We start from the raw sequence: 20,346 nt of genomic DNA, 5'->3' as shown, positions 1-20,346 counted from the left end.
GAAGGATTAAGATATTCTCTACACACGTCGATATTTATAGTAATCAAATACTTCTACTCAAACTATCTCTAAGCCAACTAGGATTAGGATAAACCTCATCCAACTAAGACTGGGACTCCTAGACTCCTAATATAACCATAACTCTTTTAACTAAATTTTAATATGACTAAAAAAGCTAAAAGAGATGGCTGGAGGAGGGAGATAAAAATACAACTTACTTTCGTGCAATGGCTAGTGCTAGAAGAAGGACGAATAGGATCGAGTCTATCTCAATGAATGGAGTACTGCTGAATTCTAAGGAAGAGGTTTCCTCGGTTATTGTCAAATTTTATGCGACGTTATATGCTTCTGAAGGAAGTTTGCGCCCTATTCCTGAGGGAGTGGAGTTCAATAGCCTGAATTTGGAGGTAAGCACGAAATTGGAACAACCTTTGAGGAAGAGTAAATTGAGAAAGGTTTGTTCTCGATTCCCAAATATAAAGCACCTGGTCCTGATGGCTTTTGCTTAGCTTTTTTCCAAATTTGTAGGCCGGCGGTTAAAAGTGACATCCTTCGCTTCTTCAAGGAATTCTATGATGGGATGGTTCTTATAGGGGCACAGGGCCTACATTTATAACTTTAATTCCCAAGGTTAAAGGGGCCTCCAAGGTGTCTGATTTCCGTCCAATCAGCCTGGTTGGATGCCTGTACAAGGTTTTAGCTGACCGGATTAAAGTAGTGCTTCCTTTGGTAATTTCAGATAGTAAGTGCTTTTGTTAGTAAGAGGCAAATTCTGGATTGTTCTCTAATTGCGAATGAAGTCATTGAATCATATTCAAGAAGTGGAGCTGGGGGCGTGTTATGTAAGCTAGACATGGAGAAAGCCTATGATAGAGTGGATTGGTGTTGTCTGAACTAATCTTCTGGGGAGGATGGGTTTCGAAAATCGATGGCGAGGTTGGAGGAGACAATGCATCTCTTCGGCATGTTTTTCTGTTCTGGTTAATGGGTCGCCGAAAGGTTTTTTCAAGTCTTCCAGGGGGTTAAGGCAAGGGGATCCTCTCTCTCTCTCTCTCTCTCCTTTTCTTTTTGTAATTGTTGCGGAAACCCTCAATCGATTGATGGTAAAAGGGAGTACCATGGGGCTAGTTGAGGGCTTTATCATTGGTCGTAACAAAGTAGAAGTGTCGCTTTTGCAATTTGCTGACGACACCATTCTGTTCTGTGCCCCTGACCGGTTGAAGATTTTAAATTTGAAGGCTTTACTAAGATGCTATGAGCTGATTACTGGTCAAAGATCAAACTTCCAGACATCCAGTTTGTTTGCTATCAATCTTCCCCCCTCAGAAGCTCTCGGTTTTGCAAATGTGATGGGTTGCAGGTTGGAGACTCTTCATTCATCATATCTTAGGCTCCCTTTGGGGGTTGGAAAACCGAGACATTGTTGAAAGAATAGAAAGAAGGTTGGATACCTGGAAAATAAATCTTGTTTCGAAGGGTGGAAGACTGGTGTTAGTCAAGGCGGTTTTGGCTAACATACCCGTGTACTATCTGTCCTTATTTAACTGTCCGGTGAGTCTAGTTTTGAGAATTGAACAGATTCAAAGAAGATTTTTGTGGGGTGGGTCAAATAACATAGGAGGAATTCCTTTAGTAAAGTGGGATAAGGTTTGTGTTCCTATAAAGAATGGAGGGTTGTGGATCCGGAGATTGAAAGAGTTCAACCGCGCTCTCTTGGGTAAATGGCTATGGCGTTTTGGTATGGAGCAATCTTCATTATGGGTAAAAGTTATTGGGAGCAAGTATGGTTTCCTACATGGTAAGTGGTGTTCGGATGATAAGTATGGTAAGAAAGGTGGTACCATTTGTCGTAATATTCTGAGGTTTAAGCAAAGTTTTGAGGCGGGAATTAGGTTTAAAGTATATACAGGAGATCGTATCAAATTTTGGCTGGACTCATGGTGTTTTGCTGAGCCTTTGGCGGTGCTTTACCCTGTGTTGTTCTCGGTGGCCTTGGACAAAGAAGCAAAGGTATGTGATTGCTTCGAGAGAATTCAAAATAAGGTGGTTTGGAACCCTTGTTTCAGAAGAAATTTCTTTGAGCGAGAATTACCGTTTATCTCTCATATGCTTCAACTCATTGAGGGATGCTATATAAAAAGGAGTGGGTTGGACAAGAGGATATGCATATGGGATTCATCTGGCTTATTTTCCGTGAAATCCTTTTACTATCAATTGCTGCCTGCGTTTGAATCCCCCTACTCTGTTGATGTTTGGAAGTTTCATGGCCCCCCATCGGTAACTTTTTTCAGCTGGGCAGTGTGTAATGGGAGGATTCAGACCATTGAGTTTCTAAGAAAAAGCGGTATGTGCCTGTTGGACCATTGCTCGCTTTGTTTGGAAGATGGGGAATCAATTGACCACCTTTTTATTCATTGCAAGGTAACAAGGGAGATTTGGGGTCTCATTCTGGGCAGGTTTGGTATTTACTGGGTCTTTCCAAAATCTCTAGCAGAACTATTTTTGAGTTGGGATTTTGTGCCCTGGAAAAAGAAAGGTAAGGTGCTTTGGAGATTATGTTTAATAGCTTTGTGGTGGGTCATTTGGAAGGAAAGGAACTCGAGAGTTTTCAAAGGTGTGGCAAAGACATCGTATTGGTTATATAATAAAATCATAGCCATGGTTATTTATTGGGTGAAGAGCATCCCTCTGTTCACCTTCGTATCAGCCTTCGATCTGTGGGAGGGGTGGCGCATTGTGTGCGCTAAAGGTATGAGGAGAGAGAAGAGAAGTCAGAAATGGGAAGCTCCCCCTGAAGGTTTTCTTAAAATAAATTTTGATGGGTCCTGCATGGGCAATCCGGGTCCAGCAGGGTTGGAGGGCTATGTAGAGATTCTCGAGGGGTGGTATCGTGGGCTTTTGCAGGTCCAATTGGAAGGATTGATTCATCTGAATCGGAAGTACAGGTTGCATATCAGGGGATTAAGCGTCTAAGTGATGATTCTCTCGATAGGGTAATTGTGGCAGGAGATTCTTCAAATGTAATTATTTGGCTAACTGGGAGAGTGGCTCCCACGTGGAGATTTTTGAGTTTCTTTGAGGAAATTTCTAATCTCACTTTAGAGTCGTCTATGGTTTTTAAGCATGTAAGACACGAAGAAAATGGTGAGGCGGATTCCCTCGCTAGATCTGGAGTGGTTCGATTTCCTTCTCCCGTGAGAAGTTTGTACTATATTTTCCATTGTATTTTGTTTTGTCTATTATGTTTTTATTCTCTGTATCTTTGGTGGACCATCTCGGTTCCCCTTTTTCAATATATTACCATTTCAAAAAAAAAAAAGCTAAAAGAAAAAAAAAACTAAAAGGAAAACAAGAATTGTCAATAACTGTAACGACCCGGCTTCCATTGCCCAAAGTCGCTACGAAAAACCACAGGATTTTTTTTTAAACCAGAACAAAATAAATAAGTAGTTGAAGCAATAACTTCTTATTCCATGATTCAAACACTCTTTTAAATTTCTTAATACAAATCCACAACTTTGCTATGTTCCAACTTAAAACCAATAAAATAACCAAAATTCAAAACAACTGACTACGCCATGACTTATATAGTCAGGCGGACTTGACACGATCTTTCTCCGCCCTTCCCCGATCCTATGTTCAGATGTCTTCGTTGGCGAACGCTCCATCGTCCTCACCTACAATGACTGTAGGGTAACTAAGTCTGAGAGCAAGGTCATTTGGAAGACTAGAGGGATAAAAAGCATTACAATCATTGCATTATTCACAAGGGAGATGATATTTTAAATCCCCCTCCATTACGTGCACACTCCTCTTATAACGTGATTTGACGTGAAAAGTGGGCAACTTTAACGCTTTTTGACGTCAAATCACGTCATAAGGGGGGCACATGCGTAATGCAAGGGGGGTGAAAATATCATCGCCCATTCTTCATTAAAATGAATAAACATATTTTGCATCATAATTAACAGCGTACTGAATTAATTATTCTAATAATAACATGAAATAAATAACTGAAAGTAAATATGAATGAACAATCAATATCATTCTCTCATGCAACCCCAATGATCATGCGGCATCCCAATATTCTTTTTTTCATGTATAACGGTGGCTTATAGCCTGGCCGACGATCATTGACCATCAAGGACCCCCCCATTCCTTAATGGAATGTGATCCCCTTTAGGATTTCTATCGGTTCACCACAAGGGTTCCTCCCATTTGCATCGCCTACCAGTTGTCGTACCAGTTGTCGTACGCTCTCGGACTGGTCGGCTTTTGGCTTTTCGCCCAAGGTTGGATCTAAGGGTTCTCCTTAGTCCTCCCTCCCACAGTTTCCCCCTAGAGTATGACATACATATGAATGCGCCACAGTTAGGGGTGCAGCTTGGGCGGGCTCAACCCGAACCCGACGGGTTCAACCCGGAAAAAAGTCGGGTTCGGGTTCGGGTTGAGTTCGGGTTGAGGGCTTGGACAACTCGACCCGAGTCATCCCGACATTTTAAATATTTTTAAATTTTTTTTTAAGCTTAAAATCTAGGGTTGGGTCGGGTTCAGGTTGGCAGAAAGGGTTCCTCGGGTCGGGCTGGGTTGAACCTCGTCGGGTTGGAACTCGGGTTCGGGTTGGCCTCAACCCGACCCATCCCGACCCGAGTTGCACCCCTATCCACATATCTCTTCCTTCTTTGACATGAGGGGTAAATTATTCTTCCTATTCTTATCATTATTATTCTATAATTCATAATATGTGATAACTTACTTTCTACATGAAATGAAATAAAACAGGAATAATCATTGTCATAAAGAACAATTCATAAATACAGTATTGTTTCTACCCCTATCCAACAAGTCTAACATCACTTGCCTTGTCTCGCTGATGTTTGAATGATTATAACCTCTGAGGTTTAGGAGCGTTGATCGCATGCACGAAAACCACGAGATTTATTTAAGTTACCATTATTGGGTTTTGTTAACACTTTCCTAATCTTTTAGGCCCTCATCATAGTTAACCTCTTTTTTTTGAAATGGTAAGTCGAAAGAATTATAAATCATAGTTAACCTAGGCTATGTATTTTTGCCTTTTATTAACTTTACAACTCTTAAGACGTCTATACTTCAATCATACAACATATCTATCCCATACTTTCATATATTTACTTACCTATTAAATTTAATAAACCAAAACACAAATTTTTCCTAATAAGACGAAAACTTTAGCATAGTTATCAAAAAAGCAAAACCGTTCAAAAATCAGAATTATATAAGGAAATTTTCAACACTACTTTATTTTTATAAATCTCAGATTTATGTACAAAAACAGAACTTAAAAACCCAAAATTCGTCTAATAGGACGAAACAGTTTTGTGCAACCCTATAAAACTGTTTCTTGTTGAAACGACAAAGACGACAAAAATCCTTCAAAATCTCAGAATAGGTAGATTTAATTATTTAAAAATATCTATACAAAAATCAGAATATAATTCCTAAAAAATTTGAATAAGACGAACAGATTTGTATGCTTATCAAAAACGAACTAAATTCCGAAAATCATTGAAAATAATTTCAGAAAATTCTGAAATTCTAAATTTAGATTATATATCAATTAATATGATTTACTAAAAAAAATCAGCACTAATATCCTAAAATTTCCTAATAAGACGAAAGTTTTGGTGCGAAAATAAAAAACAGAATTTCTTGAATTTAATTCCGAAAAACAGATTTAAATAAGTTTTAATTACTTTAACATTCTTAAACTTAATCACAACCATAATTAGATCAATATCAAGTATATATTAGGTCTCTTTCACATTAATACTATGATTTGTGGACACGGACAGGAGTGTCGTGTGTCGACACGGACACGGAGTGTCGGACTCGGCAAACCCCCAAACTTTAGAAATTGGGACACGGCTAAAATAGAAAGTATACGTAATCATGATTTGTGGATATGGATTTGTGTGTCCAGTTTCAACGTGGATACGAGCTGTCTAAATGAGGTAAACACAATATTCAATAAAAAAACAGAATGTCACTCTTGACACGGTACAAAAACATGTCTACACACCCACATTAAGTCTAACACTTCCAGCCATTCAAGTAAAAGTGTCCAAAGGAGTGTCAACACGTGTGGACACGGGTGTCGTGTCGAACACGGCAGGACACGTAAGTCGGCAATAAGTTCGAAGTGTCGGTTAAATTATAGCATTAATATTAGTTTACTTTTACACATAATGGCTTATTGAATCCCAACAAAATTATTTGTTTATTAAACTAAGACCCTAACAAATCCTCTTTACCAACTTTACACTAAAAAAACAACAAAAGAAGCATCAAATCTCCTTTCTTGATAATAAAAAGAAAATCAAAGCTTATTCGAATGAAAATTAATAATTACTTTGTTTGGGTACTTACTTGAAGACGAAGGCTACGTTGAATCACGGTTCCCGACTTCTCTTTTCCTTCTCTTCCTTTCCCTCTTTTTCTTCCTTTCCTTCTACTTCTCTAGATCTCTCCTGGCCGTACCCTCTCTTTCTTTTTTTCTCTCTCCCCCCCTTTTTTTTCTTTTGGACGCACCTCTCTCTCTCTCTCTCTCTCTCTCTCTCTCTCTCTCTCTCCCAAACGTAAGAAAATTTGTGGGAGAGAGAGACACCCCAATATATGTATATATGTTTATGTGGTGTGTGGTGTGTTTCCCAGTTTTGGTGAATTTCTTTCCTTGCTTATCTTTCCTAATTGATTTATGTAGAAGGTATAATTGAAATCTTATTACTTAAGTAGGAAGCAACTTTGATACTTTTGGAAATAATTAAAATAAAAATACAATTTTTTATAAGCTCGGGCCCACAAAAAAGGGACGTGCAATATTTATGGGAGGCCACAATATTTTGGTTTCCAATATTTAGAGTCTCAATTAAACTTTGTTTCCTATATCTTAGGTTTCTTTTAATATCTTATCCTTTGTATACTTTCTATTTTGACGTATCTTTTAGGGAAAGAGTCCATAGTTGATTTGAATACTATTTTTTTTAGTAAATCCACAGCTCTTTAAAGATTAACTAAATCTAAATATTCCAAGATCCAATGGGGCCCACATTACACGCCCAAGGGGGAATGGAATGTTTTTGCCGTACCCACTCCAAATTGGAGTGGGCGGCTATTTTTTTGGAATTTGGAATTTTGATGAAATTTTTTTTTGGGGAGAAAATAATGGAACACACCTATATTTTAGGAGTTTGAGATACGACTATCTTTTTGGAGGCCTAAAAGTAGATTCTCAACTTAACTTTGCAAGTCCAACATACTCCTTTAGGTCATTACTTAACTAATACACTTGGTAGGGTAGTTTACTCTCACATGCTATATAAAAATTTTGGGTGAAATTATCAAATTTTGAATTTACAAAAAACTCAATTAAAGGGTCGGTCGTTACAATAACTGTGCTGCATCAGTTTGCCTCGGGTCTTTGATTTCTTCATTTCTAGCATCAACTGGAGGGTTTGCATGAACACCCTTGCCTTTGCATCTTCTAGCAGCCATGACGATGCTGATTTCACAACAACACAATAAGAACCCTAGGCTCTGGTTCCACTAGACGCAGATATAGGGCAGATCTCAATTAAATAATCAAAGATCTAATAGAGATGAATGGAATCAGAAATAAAGACAAGAAGTGCCTCAAACCAGCTGTAATGGATCTCTAAAAATTGCCTCAAACCAGCTAGAATCAATATACAGAACAGTAAAATTCCTGCATAGAAAGAAGAAGCAAAGGCAAGGGTGCAATAAAATTCCATCTTCTTTCTCAAAAGATGGAAAAATCTACATCTTATCTTGTCTCTTGTCTTCTTTCTTTTTATAAAAATGAGATTTTATACAGTGCCTGATCGGGCACGACACTGGCGGGGCATCCACCCTTGATATTTGATTCAACAACATTCCACTTTTTCAACTTTTTAAGGGGCTGCTGTTGGATCAAATATCAAGGGCAGATGCCCTGCTAGTGTACGTGCACGAGCGGGCACCATATAATTTCTCTTATAAAAATATCTAGCTCTAAGCAAAGAAAACACTATTCACGTTTTTTCACCTCTCCCCTCTGTAAAAAACCTACTTTTATAAAAACCCAAAAATAGCTCCCATAAGTGAATCATAATGTAGAAGACCAAAATAGCCATATTTTCAAGTGATAAAATAAAGAAGACTGAGGCACCGCTATGCAACAAAATAATGATAATTAAAGTCTAAAGAAGTTACATGGAGGAATCCTGAAGCTCCTTTGGCTTCCTTGCCTTGCATGCTGGTCCCGTTGGACTTTATGGGCCACTTGCAATCACTCAAATTGGCAGGCACACTGAAAAGTTCTAAATAATTTACGAACACATAGATAAAATTATGTATTTTTCATCTGTGTCATGCTGCAGCATCCTTGCTTGAGTAATGATTTGTTTTATTGACAGATTTAGTTTGCCAATCTGGACCTGGATCCTGGCCTTCTCGTGTGTATGCGCAATCAGCAATATACCCCATGGGAAATAGTGTAGCACAGGTTTTCACTCGACCTCTATGTCTTTTGCATTTGGGTGTTTATATATATATATATATATATATATGAGGAAACTGTTGGTGCGCTTAAGCGCCCAATCACATGGGTCCCACATTTTCTGTGGTGATCCAAACCATTCATTTGCAAGGTCCTATCGTAGATAGGGGGTGTACCAAAAATCAGCTCCATAGGATCATCCTAACCCCTCCATTTGTGGAGGACAAAACTGGGCAGATTTGTGGACAAACGATGTCTGTCCATTTTGACCTCCAAAAATGGAGGGGTTAGGATGATTCTATAGAGCTGATTTTTGGTACATCCCCATCTATGTAAGGGCCTTTCAAATGAATGCTTTGGATCATCCTAAAAAAGTGGGCCCACATGTGATTGGGCGCTTAAGCGCACCAACAGTTTCCTCATATATATATATATATATATATATATAATTTTTTTGCAGATAAAGAAATATAATATGGTTCTTTTGAAGTTCTTTCAGATTACCATCTGATAATTTGTCTATTGCAGTTAGTCAAGTTTGCTGATCAACAATTTAATTCTTATACTGGGGTTAACGAAGAATAATTACATTTTTGTATATTTTATACTAAATTAGTTTGTAGCAAATAATGATTCATTTATGTCAGAACATGGATAATTTTCATAATGCATCGAGAACATAGAGGAATCTTTATATTAGTTGCGCAATCAGCAACTTTTTACAATGCATGAAAACGTATCTTCAGTCCGTCATTGCTTTTATACAAAATATCAAGCTAAATAATTCCTGGGAAATATCCTGTTTCTTTCACTGAAAATGAAATGTTAAAACAACTGCACTGCGCATATCTCCCTCAGGAGACATAGAACATTAATGAAGCTAATCAATTAATTCTCTTCAACTGAAATTCAGTCTAATTTGACTGACGAAATTTGTTGAATGAGAAAATGAAAATTATCACAAGTTTTTTAAAATGAGAAAATGAAAACTATCATATTTTTCTCTGTAGTTGATGTGATGGTGTTGCTTAGATACATTGGGCTCATCTAGAGTGATTGGCTTGCTTTAATATTCCGGGTCATAACAGTATTTGCGGCCGCTTGCTTCTCATTGAGGGAAACTTGCTCGTCTTAATCTAGTGGGCAAGAGGAGAGTCCCACATTTTATTGAAGGTAGTGATTTCTTTTATTAGACTTTTGATTCTTCTAGGGGATCATTCTCAAGTACACATTTATGTTGAAAGGAAACTCTTTTGATGTGGATTAGGGGCTTTAGGTTACTTTGCTAATCAGAATTCTCATCCAGCTTGTACTCTTTGGGCTTTGTCTAGCTAGAGACTTAGTGTTCTGCTATTGTGAATGTTTTGATTGATTGAAAAACTATAGTACTAAGTAATTTGCAGACCAGGCTGTCGCCGACCGACATATCTGTAGCAGAGCAGATCATCAAGCTTAAACTGGAGAAGTTGAGATTTTTGTGGAATTGATATAAGCATTAGTTCTATCAAGTGTAGGATAGTTGAGGTTCATAGGCTAAGGCTGGCTGATACAGGCAATGGACTCCATCCTTTCCAATTCCAGGTTCCTCTCATAGAAAAAAAGGATGAAAATTGACCTTACTGTTGATGCGAACAAATCAAGTGGCCCCCCACATTGGTCGTAAAAAAACCCTCTTGAAAAAGAATAAACTTAGTTATTTAATTACTTATAGGTTTTCAGCTTATCTAGGATGCATTTATTTATGCACTTATAGTGACACACATTATTGGGTTTTAGATATCATTTTATTGTTGGCACATGCATATTTGTGACTTTCTAATTGTTTATTCAACTGCATTAGGTTTACTTCTAGAAGACACATTTACTGCATGTAGTGCATCAAATCCAGTCTTGTGTTTTTGTTTTGGTAATGAAGGCCATGATCAATGGTAGGTCCATTCTTAGGGAAATGTCTTTTTTAGTTTTTTTCAACTGCATATACTTTTATTTATTGCATTTAGATTTGCGGTTGGTCTTATGTTATTTGTTACATGTGTTAATGGAGAGAATAGAGAAAAGAGTATAAGAGAAGATGGAGAAATCGGTGAAGACACACTGTCGTGCCTCTCACACGAATATATATATATATATATATATATATATATATATATATATATATATATATATATATATATATATATATATATATATATATATGCGTGTGGTGTGTTACATGAAGGACTGAAATACCCCCACGTGGAGGGTATTTACATGACAGTTCTCAACACTCCCCCTCAAGCTGGAGTATATATATCATACATACCCAGCTTGTTACATAAATCTCTAAGCCTTATTCTGCTTAGAGGCTTATTGAACTTATCAGCAATTTGTTCATACGATCTTGTGAAAACTGTGCTAATCTCTCTCATTTGAATTCTCTGGCGAATGAAATGACAATCCACCTCTATGTGCTTTGTCCTCTCATGAAAAATTGGATTCAATGTGATATAGATTGTTGACTTGTTATCGCAACGGAGAGAGATAGTGGATGAATAAGGTAATCCAATCTCCGACGTAAACGATCTTTACCATATTAACTCACATCCTGTATATGCCATAACCATGGTTTCAAATTTCAGTTTCGGAATGCGTTTCGGTCCTCACCGAAATCGAAATTTCGTCCGAAATGAGACGAAACCTATAAACTAATCTTTTATCTCGTCCTATTTCGGCCAAAATTACCGAAATTTCGGGAGAACATTAAATAATGTTAGAAATCCAGATTTTTTGAGATTTTCCTTAAATTTAGGACCGAATTCGGGAAAAATGAAATTTCGAAATTTTGTAAGGTTTCAGGTTTACCTGATTTTAGTTTCGTTCTCCACCGAAACCCGAAATTTAAAACCATGGCCATAACCCTGTACTCCGCCTCTGCTCTTGACTTGGAAACCACATCTTGTTTCTTGCTCTTCCATGACACTAGGTTTCCTTCAATGAAGGTAATGTATCCGGTTGTAGATCTCCTATCAACAAGAGACCCTGCCCAATATGCATCTGAATACCCCTCTATTCGAATGTGACTGTTTCCTGAAGAGTAGTCCTTTACCAAGAGCTTTCTTCAGGTATCTCACAATCTGGGTAGCTGCTGACCAATGAGATATCCGTGGCGTGCTCATATACTGGCTGACTACACTAACTGCAAAGGAGATATTTGGACGAGTCACAGTAAGATATATCAGTTTTCCTACTAGACGTCTGTATCTGTTTGGATCCTCCTAACAACTCTCCCTGGTTAGGAGACAACTTGATGTTTGGATCCATGGGTGTCTCAGTAGGTTTGGCTCTCAGAAGGCCTGTCTCCTCCAATATATCTAATGAGATAGAACCTTACGCGAGTAGGCAACCTCTATCCCAAGGAAGTACGTCAAACGTCCAAGATCCTTAGTACTAAATTCTTTCTGAAGGAAATCCTTCAATCTCTGCATACCCACTCTCAGTGATGATAATATCACCAGGAAAATCTGACCATCCTTAAGAGTGTGAATTGAATACTGAATGGTCCATAGCACACTGCCTCATACCGAACCGTACCATTGCCTCACTGAATTTTCCAAACCAAGCACGAGGACATATTAACTGCAAGAAGGCATTCTTTACATCCAACTGATGGAATTTTGGCCACAAGTGAGAAAGTATATGTATAGTCAATGCCATAGGCCTGAGTATAGCCCTTTGCAACCAATCGGGCCTTGAGCCGTTCCACTGTCCCATTTGGAAGATATTTGACTGTAAAACCCATTTACAACCCACAGCTTGATCACCTAGAGGAAGAGAGACCAACTGCCAAGTGTGATTAGATTGAAGGGCACCAAATTCTGCATCCATCGCTGCTCTCCACCCAGGGTGAGCTAATGCCTCTGCAACAGATCGCGGAATCGAAACAGAAGAGACAGAAGAAAGGACCGGTAACCATGAGATAAACCCGCATAAAAAACAACATCAGAGATCGAATGAATACAACAGCGAGAGCGGGTACGTGATGAGACAGAGGCATTATAAGGCACGCTCTCAGGGACAGTAACAGCAGGATCTGCTAGGGTTAGGGTTATGATTTTGGGTTTGTGGATTTGATGGGTACGGTTAGGGTTAGGGTTGATAAGGTTGTAGTGATTGTATCTTCGTCTTCACGGAGGAAATTATTGATCTTCATCCTGTCCCTTTGATACCATGTTACATGCGTTAATGGAGAGAATGGAGAAAAGAGTAGAAGAAGACACTGTCATGTCTCTCGAACGAAAATACTATTAATATATGAGGAAAGTGTTTCTGAGCTCGAGCTCATATAAGCTTATTTGAGCTCGAGCTCAAAAACTCATGTGGTCCTACATTTTTGGGGTGATCCAAAGCATTCATTTGAAAGGGCAGATATGGTGCCTACAAAAAATCAGGTCCATAGGATGACCCTAACCCTTCCATTTGTGGAGGGAAAAAATGGGCAGATCTATGGAGAAACAGTATCTGTCCATTTTTCCCTCCACTTTTGGATGGGTTAGGATGATCCTATGGACCTGATTTTTGGTAGGCACCCTATCCATGAGAGGGCCTTTCAAATGAATGCTTTGGATCACCCCAAAAATGTGGGCCCACATGAGTTTTTGACGCTCGAGCTCAGATAAGCTAAGAGACTAACTAATCTTGTACAACCATCAGAATTTGATGGTCCTGAACACTACAAAGTTTTGATAGAAGCACTTCCGAGTCATCAAAGCTCTCTCCCTGCCGTAGCAAACGCAATGCTGCTCGCCTGGCTGCTAGGGAGAAGGTTGCTACTCACAAAGAGAAGATGACGAATCGTCGAGCAAGGAGGGTTGTCTCCTTAGCGATGGTAGAATCGTTGGCCGAGGTACTTGACGTGGTACCGTAGTTCCTCTATCAGTCTTCGGGATTTCATTTGGTTTTCTAGATCTTCGTTGATTTTTGTGATGTTCGCCGGTTTAGGGCGATGATGAGGTTACTCGGAGCCCACATATGAGCCCTGTGCTAACTATGCATAGTAAGTTATTAAGATTGTATAAATGTAGAAATATTGATCGATGGTGATAACCCTACATAGTGGATCTATAATATTGCATACATGTATATTTTATTAATGTTTGCTATTGAAGCTCGAGCTCAGAAACCCGTATTGGGTAAAGTCGATGAAAGGATATCTCCAATTTTGAATTCCCACTTCGTCAACCGTTGTTCGAACCGAACTTAATCGAACTCTCTTCTTCTTCATCTTTTCTTGCGGAGTACTCCCTTTAGGATGGAAAGGAAGGGTTGAGAGCCTCCTTTCCTTCACCTTTTTTGAATCTTCTTACCCCCTTTTCTTCTTTGTTTGTTATTTGTTTCACCTTTCTAAGGGCCAACTCTTGGTTGGAGTTGGTTTAACGGACCAAAGAGTGCCACTAAGAGTTGTTTCATTATGTAAATACCGAAAATAACTTGTCGTGGAAGTAGCCAAAAAAGAAGAGACATGAATTCATTGAACAACAAAGAAAGAAATATCGTAATAAATTCGAATTAGGTCGTACCTTATTCTATTCCCCCTATCTTTAGTCAGGAATAGAGGTCCGGTAAGATGAACATTCCCAATGCTGTATTCCCAGTCTGTTTTCTCTGTTAACAACAGGGTACAGTATCTGTCTATTTCTCCCTCCACTTTTGGAAGCGTTAGGGTGATCCTATGGACCTGATTTTTTCTAGGCACCCTATCTATGTAAGGGCCTTTCAAATGAATGCTTTGGATCACCCCAAAAATGTAGGACCACATGAGTTTTTGAGCTCGAGCTCAGATAAGCTTATATGCCTCAAAAACCTTTACTCTTAATATATATATATATATATATATATATATATATATATATATATATATATATATATATATGAGAAAACGGTTCCTACACATATGTGTAGAGAGTTCTCTACACACTAGCTTAAAATACAGTGGGGGCCTACATTGTTTGGGTGATCCAAGCCATCCATTTTAAAGGCCCTCACATAGATAGGGTGCATACAAAAAATCAGATCCATAGGATCATCCCAACCCTACGATTTGTGGAGGTAAAATGGATGTCTTTAAACCTTCACAAATTAGTCCATTTTTTGCCTCCACAGTTCGAATGGCTAGGATGATCCTATGGATCTGATTTTTTGTGGACACCCTATCTATGTGAGGGCCTTAAAAATGAATGGCTTGGATCACCCAAATAATGTGGCCCGACTGTATTTTAAGCTAGTGTGTAGAGAACTTATCTACACATGTGTAGGAACCGTTCTCTCTCTCTCTCTCTCTCTCTCTCTCATATATATATATATATATATATATATATATATATATATATATATATATACGTGTGGTGTGTTACATGAAAGGACTGAAATACCCCCATGTGGAAGGTATATTACATGACGGGATTTGCTAGCGTCCATCGCAGAAGGCATTTCGCTGATGGGCTGTTGCATGTGAGAGTAGCCACCTCATAAATAAAGACAAAATCTGCTGAAAAGTGAGCCTGTGTGGCTGCTCTCACATGCAACAGCCCATCTGCGAAATGCCTTCTTCGATGGACGCTAGCAAATCCCTTACGTGACAGTTCTCAACATTATTAAATATAACTACATGAATGAGTTGTTTAGGAAATTGATTTGGGCGAGTTTGGTCCATTAAAAGTAGACTTTCTTTCTCAGCCATAAAGAAACCTAAAGAAAAATTGATTTGGGCGTGTGGTGTCTTTGAAGTTATCTAGAAACCTAAAGAAAAATGTTTTCTTTCGTATTGGAAATTATCTTAGTCACCTTTATGCCATTGATGTATTGACTTGAGTGTGGCTTCAACTGTAAATGGGCAAACACAATGTATGGAACAACTTTGTGGACATTTTGTATATGATATATTTTTAGACTTTGCTCTGCTTGTTCAGGATTGACTTTTTTTAACAAATAAAATTCTTTCAGACGACACAAGTACAAGTTCCCAAGATCAGGTCTAAAACTAAAGTGATTCTTAAGCACCCGACAATCCTCAATGCTCAAAATTAAAAACCAACTTCTTATAATGCAATTTATTTTTTCGCCACACAATGTACTAAAAATAGCAAAGCAATCATCCAAAGAATCTCCTTCTCGATAAATATGGGAAAATCAGCAATCTTCAGAAGCTGCTAGTTATAAAAAGTAGTTTTCATTAACCAGTTTACAACTAAGGAAGAATTGTCTTTGATCTGAGATTTGCTCATGCTTAATTTCTTCAAGAATTTCATTCTGCTACTCACTGTTGTGACTTCTGTTTCACTATCTTGAGAATCACTGGATGGGCATAAGGTGGCAAAAATAACAATTGCTGACAAATTGAGAAAACTCCTCCAAATTCAGCTTGCCTGTGCTCACCATGGGATCTTGAAGCACCTTGTTGCTTCCATCAAAGCTTAGGTTTTAACTTTCTATGAGATGACTTACACCACCCATCTTCTATCCTTAATTTCACCCCCAAAATCCTATAAACTCCTAAGTCCTAACCAATTGTGACTTTGAAGATTGAAGGGAAATCCTTAAAAGCAGTACTTCTTTAATGCTTTTTAATAGACTACAATAACTATATATGTAATTTGACATTTTAAGCTAGTATATGATCCAGAAGAACTTTAGACTTCCTGTCTCTTCGGAGACATGTGATAAAATAGGAACGATACAGAGAAGGTTAGCATGGCCCCTGCGCAAGGATGAGATGCACAACTCGAGAAATGGTCCAAATTTTCATTTAAAAAAAAGAACTTGAGAATTCCTTTCTTCCACAGAATGGAAAGGATTTTGTGGAGTCTTTTCTGTTCGACTTCCCACAGGACAGCACTTCTACATCCATAATTCATCAATACAGTAAGCACGATAAATAAACATGAATTTAATAAGCTGAAATTTTTTTAGAGCTGATTGGACCATGACAACGCAAGAAAATTTTCAAAGACTTTTCTGCCGATTAACCATCTAGTTTGCAATTTATTATGTCGCAGATCCTCCACTTTCACGATGCTTACCTGTTTGTTAGCATTAAGTGTTGGCAAAGAAATGCTCTGGCCGTGAGAAGCCACTCAGAATTCCCAATTGGTGAGTAGGGAAAGCTTGATTTTAGTTCCTAATTTGGTAGTGGTTTGATTTCAAATAAAACTATCGATATTGTCATTTTCCCAGCTGCTTCATCTTTACATCTTATGGGAGAAATACAGATGTAATGTCTCAATGGTATAATGTCTCTTTGGATTTGAGATGAGACTAGATTAGACTTTGAAGGCAAGTATTCAGAAATAGAGCTTTAGGATCGATAAATTAACAATGTACTCAGCAACGATTATTTCCCACACCATTTATCAAGGTTGAAATAAATGTTTCTCTATCTTGAATTTCACATCTTATGCAATCTTTAAAATCTTATACCCTTGTTTAGAAGAACTCAATATTAGTGATCCTTCAATATTTTACTCTCCATGGAAAAGATCCTTGGTGCTTCTGGTAGTGATTTTGGCCCAGAGATCTTAAGGACTTAGAGATGTTTCACTACCATTTAGCAAGAATGGTTGACTTTCCTTAATTAATAGTTTTTACAATGAACATATCATCATGCTTAGGTATGCAAACATGGGAGCAGTTTTGTGCATGGATTAAACTGCTCTTATACAGTAAGGATACAATTTCACAAGTATGTGCTGTAAAGATCCAAACCCAAGAAAAAACTATAGAATGCTTAAAGAAAACAATAAATGGAGAGAATAAGAGCATTGGGTTGTCTTTTCCTTTTGAAAATCAATAACGAAGCAAGAATAACATATCTAAACATAAAATATCACGAGTCATCAAAATTTACCCAAAAAGAATATTATCTATGATTTGTGGACACGGACACGAGTGTCGCATGTCGACACGGACACGGAGTGTCTGGCACGACAAACTCCCAAAATTTAGAAACGGAGACACGGCTAAAATAGAAAGTACATATAATCGTGATTCGTGGTCACAGATTCGTGTGCCAAGTTTCGACATGGATATGAGGTATCTGAAATGGAAACCACTATAAATCTAGAAATAGTGCCACACTCATACACACACATACATAAAAAGTTGCTGACACTTGTAGCAGTACACTTAAAGTGTCTAAAGGAGTGTCAACACGTGTGGACACGGGTGTCATGTCGGACACGACAATTCACGTGTGTCTGCAATAAATTCAAAGTGTCGGCTAAATTATAGAATATTATACATCATATAATAGTTCTTTTTCATCTCCAAAATTCTTTCCTTCTTAACCTACTCACTTTCTAACTTTAGAACACTTCTAGAACAACCATACAACCCCGCTATAATCCTTTGTGAACAAAAATAGAAACTTTTTGAAGAAGACTAACCTAAATCTCATGTCGAAATTATAACTTTTTAACCTAATTTGTTTCTAACTTCCAAAATCCTTATTTTAACCAGCCGATGTATATTTCCCCAATTCCAACTATAAACTCTAAATGCTCGAAACAACCCCATCTTTTATTCTTTTCAAAACATACTTTCTAATGCCCAACTAAAATATTTTGAAAATTCAAAGAAAATCACCAAGATTCAGGAAAGTTTAGTCCTTCAAACTCATCCTTTATTCTCAAATTTCTTGTTTGATTTATTTTCTAGGGATGAATTCCTTCTTGATTGGTGAAAATTCGACTATTATTAAATTGACGACCTCGTGAAATTGTCTTCTACTTCTTCTTCTTTTGGCTTGTACTTCTAAATGGAAATATTTGGAGACCCCTTCCATTTAATTGAGGCATTTAGAGTAGAACTCAATGCTTTTTTCATAAATCCCCCATATGTACTTTAAAAATTCTTGTTCACATTTTCCCCAGAAGAGCATGCCATCTTCTTGATATAGTGATATAAATTCGTAGGAATATCGTGAACAATGTGTTCTACAAAACCATTATTGTCTTTGAAAAATTTGTTTAAAATTTTTGATTCTTCCAGTTCGAAATTATTAAAATTGAATCAAAATTATAGAAGGGGCTCTATCATAAACCTAGTCTTCATCCTTTCCTATGGACGCACCAATGTCTTCATCATAAATTGGTTGATTGGAATTTTGTTGTAGGCAGCAGACTTGTAATTTTCATTGTAACATTCATCAAAATTACTTTCCTCGAAACTTTGTATCATTTGCCCCTTCGAGATACTCATCGTAGTTTGTATCATGAAATCCTCCCAACAATTCTGTGTAAGTTTCTAGAGAGAATTCGGCTTCTAGCTGCATTATCTTGTCTTTCCTCGATGCAAAAGATGAGACTCTTGCTTTACTCTATTCGTCTCTCATCAAGGAATCTACTTGTCTTGTCAACCATCAATCGCATCACCGCACTGAGTGGCAATTTCCTTGCTCCACCGTACTTTCAACATCCTCGATTCCTCCCACCATGTAGGTGCATACAATCTTTAGTCCTGATAGATCTGTTCAGTTTCTCTTGTATTTTCTTAATTTGTCTTCCTGGAGTTGATGAACTTTCGATCTAGGATTATCTTTTTTAATGATAGGAGAACTTTGACATAGGGAGAGAGAAAGATGAGAGAGATTTTGGGGAAGTTCAAGATAGAGTCATACATTCTCCTTTAGAATTTTTCATGTGGGTAGTACTTTGAAGCATGCTTTAGGAGTTATGTGCGACTGTAAAATACCTACCGAGTTGAAGGGAAAGTTCTATAAGACAGTTGTGAGGCCAGCCATGCTGTACGGCTTAGAATGTTGGGCCACCAAGAAGCAGCATGTCCATAAGATGAGTGTAGTAGAGATGCGAATGCTAAGATGGATGTGCGGCAACACATGGTTAGATTGAATTAAAAATGAAGACATCCGTAAAAAGGTGGGTTGGGGTACCAATTGATGAGAAGATGAGAGAGCACTGCTTAAGATGGTTTGGGCATATCCAACGTAGGCCTTTGGATGCTCCAGTGAGAAGAAGTGACTCGTGCCAACTTGAGTAGAAACAGTAAGGAAAGACTTGAGGGCTAGGAACATAACAGAGAACATGACCTTGGATAGGATAGAATGAAAGAAAATGATCCATGCAGAGGAACCAACTAGTGTCAGGATTAGACTTAGTCAATATGAGCCGGGTAAATCCTTTCGCCTTCTTCATGAAATTTTTTAAAGGATTCATTAGCCGACCCCAACTAGTTTGGGACAAAGGCTTAGTTGAGTTGAGTTGTAGTACTTAGAAGCGAACAATGCTATAATGCCCCTCAATGAAGACCTTATAAACCATACATGTGAGACCAAAACTTCTGTTAGCAAGTTTGTCTCCCAACAATGGAAAAATTGATTTTCTACAAAGATGTCATTTGATTTCTGCAGGTTGAATTGAGTATTCTGTGGCCTTTGTGGGTGATTTTTTGATTGTATGATGGAGATTTTAGTGGCATGTGCTTTATAAATGTACTTTTTAGGAAATAATAGTATTAAATGAGACAATTCAAATTAAACATGAAAAGTGATCACTGGATAATCGATTGCTCTATCAGAGGGTTCACTGGACAAAACACAAAGTTGTAGAACACAACTGTGAAGGTCCAAAGTTCTTGTTGCATGATACTGTGCAAAATATTTACCGAACCATCAAATAGTGTCAAACAATAATAGATTCCTTGGAAAGAACTTAGATATATTAATGATGCTCATCTTTTGTTACCAAATTCACAAAATAAACATTACCGTGAACTCTTTTTCTCAATGATCAACATGGATGATTTCAATTCCATGAGAAAGC

General features: G+C 37.8%; 1 protein-coding gene and 1 non-coding gene across 2 annotated transcripts in view; both read left to right on the top strand.

The window, feature by feature from the left end:
• The window catches only part of LOC143889833 (Zn-dependent exopeptidases superfamily protein), a 70,945-nt gene that overhangs the window by 18,729 nt on the left and 31,870 nt on the right, over positions 1-20,346 (top strand). Inside the window, exon 7 of the mRNA XM_077394197.1 lies at positions 8,454-8,542. Coding sequence (XP_077250312.1) covers positions 8,454-8,542 — 89 coding nt within the window. The remainder of the gene's footprint in view (positions 1-8,453; positions 8,543-20,346) is intronic.
• Positions 16,212-16,314, top strand: LOC143891499 (U6 spliceosomal RNA). Its single transcript, XR_013255379.1, has one exon. It is a non-coding gene; the product is annotated as a U6 spliceosomal RNA (small nuclear RNA).

Source organism: Tasmannia lanceolata, unplaced genomic scaffold, assembly GCF_043159265.1.
Source record: "Tasmannia lanceolata isolate RefF3 unplaced genomic scaffold, GAP_Taslan_0.1 ptg000013l, whole genome shotgun sequence".
NCBI lineage: Eukaryota > Viridiplantae > Streptophyta > Magnoliopsida > Canellales > Winteraceae > Tasmannia > Tasmannia lanceolata.
Note: the sequence above shows the minus strand (reverse complement) of the source record. Positions and strands in the feature narration are given on the sequence as shown.